At 48.2% G+C, this 10,287-nt stretch overlaps 1 protein-coding gene across 1 annotated transcript; it reads left to right on the top strand.

The window, feature by feature from the left end:
• The first annotated feature begins 4,484 nt into the window (after positions 1–4,484).
• On the top strand, positions 4,485–9,769 carry LOC144823229 (uncharacterized). Its single transcript, XM_078681569.1, has 2 exons — positions 4,485–5,655; positions 9,144–9,769. The coding sequence occupies exons 1-2, from the start codon at positions 4,485–4,487 to the stop codon at positions 9,767–9,769; spliced, it is 1,797 nt and encodes a 598-aa protein (XP_078537695.1).
• Positions 9,770–10,287: the final 518 nt, after the last annotated feature.

Genomic DNA, 10,287 nt, shown 5'->3' with positions numbered 1-10,287 from the left:
AAGATTTTGCAAGTACAGAAGTCCAGAGTGGGAATAGATTTAGTGTATATAGCAGAGTGCCTTGAAAGTGACAGTAAGCCAGTGGAGATCTTGAAGCAGGCCGGATGCCGAGGAATATTTAGGCAGTCGGAACAGGAACCTAGAAGCAGACTTCTAGACCACCTGAAGGCTCCTGTCCACGGACTTGTCAGCTCCAAAGAACAATATATTTCCATAATCTAATATAGACAGAATCAAAGCCTGCATGACATTTCTTTGAGTGGCAAAGGGACGTTTTCTACAAGATCTTTCTAAGCCACTTCATAGTAGCAAAGGGGGAGGAAGCAACCTTGGCTACCTGAGCCTACATTGACGAGTGGGGTCTAGCCAAAGGCCAAGTTTCTGCACCTTATCGATAGGGACGGTAAGACATCCCAGAGTGGTGGGGCAGAGCTGGGGCCCCCAGAGCTGAGGGCTCCTGCTCAAGACCATGGCCTTGGTCTTGTCAGCATTCAATTTTAGAGAGAAGGAATTCATCCAATTGGAGACAAGGCTAAGGCAGGAGTTAAGATCTTCCAGGGTGGAATCTCGCTCGGACGAGAGACAGAAAATGTTTTGGGTGTCATCCTCCTATGAAAATAGAGTAAGGCCACAACTTTCCAATAAGTCCACCAAAGGGTGGACACCAATATTAAAGAGTAAGGGCCGATGGTGGATCCCTGTGGTACACCAGAAGTAAGCAAATGTGTGCAAGAAGAGACATTTGATGAGAAGACCTTTATTGTGCGGTTTGGCAGGAAGGAGGAAAGCCAGGCCAGAGCAGTGCCCTGCAGACCCATAAGTGTCAACCTTTTGACAGGGGTGTCATGTGGCACGGTGTCACAAGCCATGCTGAGACCTAGGAGGATCAGCACAGCAGTGCCATCCCTGTCCAGGAGCCATGTGAGATGTTCTGCAAGGCTCAACAGAGTAGATCCGGTACTATGCCTGGCTCTGAATCCCGACTGCGACAGATATAAGGTCTTGTGCGCTTCCAAGAAAGAAGTAAGTTGGGTGTAAGCATGCTTCTCCAATAACTTGGAGAGAGTGGGCAGTGTGGAGATAGGCCTAAAATTGGACCAGTTGGATGGGTCTAGATGGTTTTCTTTAATAGAGGGAGCACCATGGTGTGCTTCCAGGATTTGTGTAGGGATCCCTTACTCAATGAGGCCATCGGAGGGCTCTAAACACAACGGAAGCGTAGTGGTTTCTGCCATCATTCAAACAAAGTTCAACCCGCATTTAAATGAGGCGGACGGACCATTATGTTAGCGGAAAGCAATTAGTAAAAATCATTATATTTAGTTTAAATTGTCCTTTCGAGGCCTTAGGTTTTGCTGTAATTACCGCAGAGACAACAGCAGCAAAAAATGAGTGGGAGAGAGCTCAGAATGGTTCAGAATGAAATCTCAGAGAGCCCAGTGTGAGAAAAGTTAGTGGTAGAGCACAAGAATGGCAAGAGCTTAGTATAGCAACTGCACAGAACAAGCGAAAGCCTGGGATAGAAGCGTGCATAGGATAAGAAAGCACAGGATCGATCATCTAATTACGGAACAGCGCCAGACGGGACAGTGCAGATCACTAGGCTGAGGGAACCACAGCTCCAGATACATTAAAACACCCAAAAGCTCCAGGCACTCTTAGCTCCAGATCGTATTTATTTCATTTATTTTAATTTGCAGTCTACTATTATCCAAGGTTAGCAACGATGAAACATAATCAGAAGACATCCAAAAAAAGAAATTAAAATCAATATCTTCTCTATTGCGTCACTGCTGGCCCTACAAACACAGCTCGTCACTATGACAGCGCTGAATGCATAGATTATTCAGCTTCAAGCCCTCCTCAGCTCCACATATCCCTAATAAGCATTTGATGATTAAATCCAACGATCTTCACGTATTAGTTCTATTACAATGACAGTTAGGTGTTGTGATTACCCTCGGCCTGCCATGTCAGGACACAAAGAGCCTAACCAGGTTGTTTGCATTTGGCAGCAGCCTCCCCTTCCCCTCAGTGCACTGGCATCCTTGCAGTTTTCATCTTGGGCACGTGTGGCTCTCACTTCACTTCAGTGAACTGCTTCTGCCCTGATGCAGTGTGTGGTGGCTTCTGTTCTTGTGCTACTCCACCAGCTCAGCTCAGAGTTAAGTTCAGGAGTCAAGCAAAGACCAGCTGGTGGTGAACAACTGCTGCACTGTCCCATACGTGCAGTGACAGTAAATGATGCTGCAGCCTGTCATGCCTGGATCACACAACCCGTGGACGAGTTGGGAATCTACCTGACTTAGATTCATGATACACCCACAAATTCAAACAAGCACACGTGCAGGCGAGTATTGGAAGCTGGCAACGAATTGATACATGCTGTTGGAAGGCTGATAGGGACACAAAAATACAGACTAAGGAGATGGAGCGGAAGACACTAGGTGGAAAGGTGAAGAGGAAATGAGAGAATTGGTAGCGAGGTAGGGTGCTTGGATGAACAGGAGCCAGTGGCAGGCATGGGGTGGAAGCAATGGCCCGGGGAGGAACAGGGTGGCACAGTAGCATTAGTAGAGACTGGGAGATAGCCAGAGAGGGGGGGTCCAGGCAGGGCTTGGGCTGAGATAAAGGGTGCGAGGAAGATGACACAGGGAAATGAAGGTGGGCGGGATGGAGCAACCAGGTGCCATCATGGTGCAACTAGGTGCACAAACACAAGGGGAAAGAGCAAGGGCCGGGGCTCCGAGGGAGTGCAGAAAGTCTGTCAAGTAGAGGAGAAACACTCACATTAATTCTCCCACATCAGCAGTAGAAGGATTCAACTCATTCTATCAAAACATGCAGAGGCCAAAATGCTCCTCTTGTTGAGACAAAGGAATATAGGGCAACACTTTCGAATCAGTAGCACCACTCGGATCGGCATGCCATACTTTTTCATTTAAGGGTAACCTCTTCCTATGAATGGCAGCAGACTCTAGCAGGTACAGCCAATGAATTCCCTGCAAAGCAGATGTTCAGGAGAAAAAATAAGTCACAGCACAGAGGATTATGCATGTTCAGAAACACTCTGCTTCTGCTGCACATATTAACACATGAAGTCAGGAGTGGCAGGGAGTCTTATCGAAGTGTGCAAAAAAGGCGATGTGTGGAATGCTTGAATTAATCTCAGCCACTAAAATTACTTGGGGTTGAAGCCCAGCCCATTGTTATATTGTACACAATTTCACCTCAGTTTGTACCCGGCCATAAGCAAATCAGTTGTGACACTGCCCCAAAGAAAATCAATCTAGACACTGCTCCAAAGGGAACAATCCAGCCCACACTACCAGGCCGAGTCTCCCTCAACCAGAGCAAAAGCAACTCAAGACCCTAGTCCTATCCTTGGGCACACGTCCATGGGGATTGTCATTGTGCTTACAACAGAGCGTTTTCACAAACCTCTCTGACCCCATTGAGTGAACATTTTTTACTATTGACATTTTGCAACTACTGACCTTGAAAAAGCAACTCCCACACAACTCGGAATCATCTGTAGATGATCCCAAGTACGTGTCTCTCCTTTACCTAAACTTTGACTGTTTGTTTTAGCTGCAATATCCATCTAAACTTCCAGAAGACACCATGTCATATCATGTGTCACCTTATTCCAGGTAGGAATTGTTTGCTAACAGTGATTTGCCTCATGGGACATGTAGATTTAGATTTTTATGTTATATGATATCTATCGGACAGTGAATCTTTACGCCAACACGGATCCCACCCCTGTTGTCATCACACTCCACACTCATGGCTTAACATGCTGCAATACAGTTCGCATACTTTGAGATCCTCGGGGGGAGCAGAGCGAAGCGGTCTCCCCCCGTGGATTTTCGCCCGGATGGTCGGACCCGGAGCGATGACGCATTAGGCAGGGCAGCGCAGCGAGCGCGAGGCATAATGCGTAGGCGTTTAGTCAGGGAAAGCAGTCATTTTAGGGACCCGGCTCTGAGGCAGGAGTTTTGTCGAGGAGTGGGCATTTTTATTTCCCGAATTACAAGCGGTATTTACCGAACCTATCGGGCGCGGCCATGGTGACACAGGAGGCACTGCAAGAGGCGCTCCGTGTCATAGCGGCGGCCGGTAGGAGTGACCTTTTGGCGGCGGCCGGCGGGGACGCTGCTGAGCCCCCCCCCTCGCAAAGACCACCGAGGAGACAGGCGGCAAACGGTGTCAGAAGAGCCATAGACGCATGCAGGCAGCCAGCGTCAGTGAGGAAGGGAGCGAGGAGAGCGCGTTCGGCCAGAGGGGCTCGTCAAGCAGTGGGGTATGCCAGGCAGGTAGCTATGTGGAGAGGGCAGCCTTCACGCTCGCTATCCCCGGCGATGCTCCGTGGGTCTCGCTTCGTGGCCAGGCTGCAGGGTGAGTTGGCTACGCCCCCTATTAGGAGGGAGGGGTTGGCTGTGGGTGGGACTGGCTCAGTTTCTCAGCGCTTGGCAGTGGGCATGGGCAAGCCTGTCAGTGCAGCCCCGGCCAGGCAGATACGCGCCAGGCCAGCTCCTTTATTTACAGTGCCCAATAGTTTGGAAGCCCACTCAATTCCAGCGCGCCCTACCTGCCTGCCCCTTCATAAGGTTATAGTTGTGCAGCAGCCCCAGCCCCAGCCTTTGGTGGATTATTCGAGCGGCAGTGATGATGAGACTGCGCCCGGGTCATGTCACCTCGGGGCCCCGGGCATACAGGTGAACTTGCCACGCCCCAGGTCCCCGCCCGGGGCCCAAGTGCCTGAGGAGGCAAGGGTTGGTTTCACGATTATAGAAAACACCTCTGAGGACCCTTATGATTACTTTCCTCCTGAGGTAGATTGTACTCAGACACAGGAGGCAGGGGAGGTTTTTCAGACAGGGGAGGCTGGATTGGCAGCACCAGCCAAAGATGACTTTATTCAATATATGTACGACAACGGGCCGGAGCACACCAGATTTAACAGAGACTATATTTTTCCAGTTGCGCGCCAGGCACCACTAGGTTATGCGTCAGATGAGACTGGGCTGGAACACAGTTTAACGGGGCAGTGGGTGTGGGTAGAGCATGCCTCCACCGCTGATACACAGCGTAAGCAAGGCGAGGTACAAAAAGCACCCAGCAAGGCGCGTCTAATAGAAGAGTCCGATAGGGTGTCAAGTGGCTCTCGAGCGGAGCAAGGCCGGATCGGGAATTTGTCGAGCAGTAGGAGTCTGCAAGTTAGGGAAGTTGAGACGGACACAGCGGCCACTGAACAGGGTGGTTTTAATGTGGAATTTATGGCGGATCCACAGCAGGCGGACAGGTTTTTGGAGCGAGAACCTGTTTTTAATTGGGACACGTATGATGGGGGTGTGGGTGATGGTGAGCGTCCAGGAGGAAGCCGGCAAATAGTCGCCCCACAAGTCATAGGGGCGGGGAGAGCGACTTTTCCACAACATACAGAGGAGCGGAATGCTGGCGCACAACTGAGGAGCTTGCCAAAAAGAAAATCAGCTCCAGCAGTGGGCGCAGGGAGGGGAGCTGGGACAACAAACTCTGTTCAATCGTTACAGGTTCAAGACGAAGATGTGGACTCCGGACTTCAGAAGGAGAATCTCGAGCGGATCTCTCAAGAAGAACTGAGACGACGTGCGGAACAGCTTCCAAAGGGTAAGCAACCATGGTGGGGGGCATGGGATGTCTCTTTGAAGCCTACGGGTGAGAAGATCCAAGACCAAGTGCCACAGGCACAGGGCATGGCAGGTGTGCAGGGCGGCAAGTCAGCCCACCCCATTAGACAAACAGGCGGGGAAGAGATTTCTCCTGCACCAGGTAGGTTGCCATATATGGGCATGTCAATGCCGTTAGGTACTCATTTGTCTCACAAGACAAAACAAAAGATATGGCAGCATGAGTATGTAGATGTTTTCCGTTTACTGCACAGAGATGTACAATCCAGAGAGGGGTCCAAGGAGGAGGAGTTAGAACTGGCAAGAAGACCCAGGGTGCCAAGAAATATAGACAATTGGTCGTCTGCCTTTTTGATTTTCTCCAGCATTTACTGTGAAAAATATCCAGAGAGGGCAGTGTCACTCTTTAAGTATATGGATGTTGTACGCAAAGCGCATATGCATTTTGGTGGTTTCTCCTGGCTGAACTACGATGAAGAGTTCAGGGCCAGGATGAGCATGAACCCTTCAAAACCTTGGGGTGACATAGATACCGAATTATGGTTACAATGGATGTCATCAGCCCAGCTTACGGAAACCACTCACACAGCTAGTGGCTTGCCGGTGGCATACCGGCCCTTTCCAGGGCGCGCCACCCAGGGAGGGGCGGGGTTCGTTACAAGGGGACACCCAAGCGGCTTGGGATCCTGTTGGAACTATAACAGGGGGTATTGCAACCGGCCATATTGTAGATTCAAACATGAATGCTCCCAATGTGGGGGCAGACACATGCTATTCCAGTGCCTTACACCTGCATCAGACACGCCCGAGCACACCCAGCAAACACAAAGCCAGGCAGCCAGGGGCAGGGGAACCTCACTCCCTACTATACCAAAAGGCTTTTACCCCAATTAAATGGGAACTGCTCACCCCTTGGTTAGACAGGTACCCTGACAGCGAGGCGGCCGCCAAACTTTATTGGGGGTTTAGGGAGGGATTTCGAATTGGCTACCAGGGCCCCAGATACAGGCGGTGGGCAGATAATTTGAGGTCCGCCAAGGAATTCCCGGAGGTAGTGGGCAGGAAACTGGAAGAGGAAGTTTGTCTAGGCAGAATAGCTGGGCCTTTTGAGGAGATGCCGTTTGTTCATTTCATGGTGTCACCGCTGGGGGTTATCCCCAAGAAGGCCGCAGGCGAATTCCGCATGATTCAGCACCTTTCGTGGCCTGAGGGCAGCTCTATTAATGATTTTATCGCTGTCAAGGACACAGCCGTCTCATACACTACAGTGGATGAGGCGTTAAAAATGATACGAAGCCTAGGTAATCATGCCGAACTCGCCAAGTGCGACATTCAATCTGCGTTTCGATTGATACCGATACACCCCATGGACTTTGAGCTTCTGGGGATGCAGTTGAATGGCTATTTTTATTTTGACAAAGTCTTACCGATGGGGTGTGCAGTCTCCTGTGCCCTTTTTGAATTGTTCAGCTCATTTTTACAGTGGGTTTTTCAGCAAGGGTGTAGGGAAGGCAAGGTGTGTCACTATCTTGATGACTTTTTATTCATGGGATTGGCGAAGTCCAGACATTGTGAGAAAGCTTTAAAAGTTTTTCAACTTATGGCAGAAGCATTTGGGGTGCCTTTGGCACGAGACAAAACGGAGGGCCCCAGCACACAGATTACTTTTCTTGGCATAGAAATTAATACGGTGGAAATGGTGGCCCGCCTTCCTCAGAAGAAGCTAGAAGAGATTAGGTCATGCATTCAAGAGGCCCTTCAGGTAGAAAAGTTACAACTTAGGCAAGTACAGAAACTATTAGGATATCTGAACTTTGCGTGCAGAGTAGTCAGGGGTGGAAGGATTTTCTGCAGGTTGTTGGGCATGTCCATGTCGGGAGCGAGCCTGCCGCACCATAGAGTCAGGCTCACCAGAAACATAAAGGAGGATTTGAGGATTTGGTTGTTATTTTTAGCGGAGTTCAATGGAGTGCCACTATTGTTCATCGAGGAAAGCATGAAATGGCAGGTGCAAATGTATTCGGACGCGTCAGGTTCCAACGGATTTGGCATTTTTTGGGACGGGCGCTGGTGTGCCGAGAGGTGGCCAGAAGAGTGGTTTTCTCAAGGTCGCAGCATAGCGTTTTTGGAGCTCTGCAGATATGGGGTCCAGAGCTCAGTAACAGAACGATCCTGTTCCATGTAGATAACATGTCAGTAGTTCACTTAATCAACAGGCAGAAAGCTAAGGACAGGAGAGTGTTATGCCTTTTGAGAGCGTTCATGTTGTTAAGCCTGCGTCTGAACATTGTTTTTCGGGCAGCACACATTCCAGGTATTAATAACACAATTGCTGATGCGCTCTCTCGTTCCCAGTGGGACAGATTTCGCGAGCTGGCCCCTGGAGCAGCGGTTCAGAAAACACCAGTGCCGCTCAGCGTCTGGGCGCTAGGGGACTGAGGATTCTACAGCTGGTGGAGAATTCAATAGCACCATCCACACAACGAAGTTATATGCTGGCATGGCAGGAATTTCTAAGTTATGTTGACACTTATGACATTGTAAAAAGAGAAGAGATGTATATTCCTCTTATACTTGACTTTGTTTTAACGCTGATTGATAAGGGTTTGTCCCATAACACTATAGCGGGCAAGCTAGCGGGGATCTCATTCTATGGTCATTTGTATTGGGGCCGGGACCCAAATAACCATGTATTGGTGAGGAGGGTGTTGAAGGGATTGCAGAGGGCGAAGGCAACAAGTCCGCACACAAGAGCACCAATAACTTTTGATCTGCTCCGGCAATTGTTAGAGTCTTTACACAAATCTTGTTACAATGTGCATGAGATTAGACTTTTTAGATTAGCAATGATATGGCTCTTTTTTGGAGCATTTAGAGTTTCCGAACTGTTAGGTTTGAAGAACGATTGCGGTTTGTGTGGCAAGAATGTTTACTTAGCGGGGGACACTTTGAAAATATGGTTATGCAAATCAAAAACAGATCAGTTGGGGCAAGGGGTGTGGATACAACTAAATAGGACACACATACACAGTTGTTGCCCAGTACAAGAGTGGAAGGTTTTTCAGCTCTTTGCTGGTGTTCAGAGTGGGCCCATTTTTGTGCATGAGTCAGGTGTTAAGCTTTCGAGTCACCAGCTGCTGGTGGTCATGAGACGCACACTTTTATTGCTAGGTTTAAACCCAATGAATTATGCAACACATTCCTTTCGTATAGGAGCAGCATCAGAAGCAGCCTGTTTGGGTTTGGGTTGGAGTGCGATCAAAAGGATAGGAAGATGGAAATCTAACTGCTGTGCAAGATATGTCAAAAAATAAAAATTAGAAAAAATAAATAAATAAATAAATAAATAAAATAAAAAATGAATTACATGAGTTGTAGAAGACACATGGACAGTAGTCCAAGTCATGAGTTGTTAAGCATCAAGTTATATGTTTGGGTTTTCTTATTGAGTTTTTTTCTCTTATCTAGGTGACATTCGGGGATTGAATCCAGCCAAAAAACAAATCTGGATTGTGGGACACTCATTTGTGAAGTGGGCTGCGATCTTTGCGGATCATCAAATATACGGAAGGAATTTGGGGATCCCCGGCGCTGGACATGAACTTTACTGGTGCGGTAAAGGGGGCATGCGCTGGGAGAATTTGTTTCCTCTATTGGCTAAGATCAGGTATGACAGGGGTGGTCCGGATATGCTCATTCTCCATCTAGGGGAAAATGACTTGGTGGCATTATCAGGTCTCAGTATAATAAAAGCCATGCAATTAGATTTAGCAGTGGTTTCTAACAACTGGTTAGGGACCAGTCTAGTATGGACTGAATTTGTTTTCAGACAGCAGTGGAAGAACGCCAGGAGTCAAGCTGCCATGGAAAAAGCCAGGAAAAAGGTAAACAGGGCTATGAAGATTTTCTGTGTGGGTTTGGGGATCCAGACAATTGCACATGACAGCATCACTGGAAAGGAAGGCCACCTGTTTAGGGAGGACGGCGTCCACCTCACTCAATTGGGGATGGCGTATTACATACTGGAGATCAGAGACATGTTATCAAAAATTTTGAAAGTGGATTTGTGGGTGTCGTCGAGAAGGGAGGAATAAAAAAAAATAAAAAAAAACAAGGGAAAAACAGGTTGATATGAGTACTATTCAGTATATGATCAGAATGGGTTTGGGTTGTTTTGGTGGGGTCAGGAAAAATCCAGGGTTTTTCCTGGGTGGCGGAATAGGGGGAGGTCAAGATCTCGAGCGGACTTGACCGTCCTTCAGGAGAGAGGGTGGTGGGAGGTACAAGATGGGGGAAAAGGAAAGAAAGATGGAAAGTGGAAAGATTTTGAAACATGTTGGTGAATTCAAGGAAAAGGAAGTTATATTGGTTTTGGAAATTTACAGTTATATACAAACAAGTGCAAAATGAAATGTTATGGTTTTGGCATAATATGCAAATTCAACGGTTTGAAGAAATATGCAAATTTACAACTGTTTTAATGGTTTATGGATATTATAAATTGCCTGATCTAAAGAATAAAAGTGGCCTTTTATGCTATCCAGTGGTGTTGTATCATTGTGTAGGGGCTGGGCCATTTTGGGCGATGAGATCCTCGGGGGGAGCAGAGCGA

This window comes from Lissotriton helveticus, chromosome 3_1 (assembly GCF_964261635.1).
Source record: "Lissotriton helveticus chromosome 3_1, aLisHel1.1, whole genome shotgun sequence".
Lineage (NCBI taxonomy): Eukaryota > Metazoa > Chordata > Amphibia > Caudata > Salamandridae > Lissotriton > Lissotriton helveticus.
Note: the sequence above shows the minus strand (reverse complement) of the source record. Positions and strands in the feature narration are given on the sequence as shown.

Excerpts from the sequence above, each read along its gene's own strand:
- LOC144823229 (XM_078681569.1), top strand. The coding sequence starts at position 4,485 with ATGGGCAAGCCTGTCAGTGCAGCCCCGGCCAGGCAGATACGCGCCAGG. Across the intron at positions 5,656-9,143 it reads TGCGGAACAGCTTCCAAAGG|GTGACATTCGGGGATTGAAT; the intron begins GTAAGCAACCAT and ends TCTCTTATCTAG.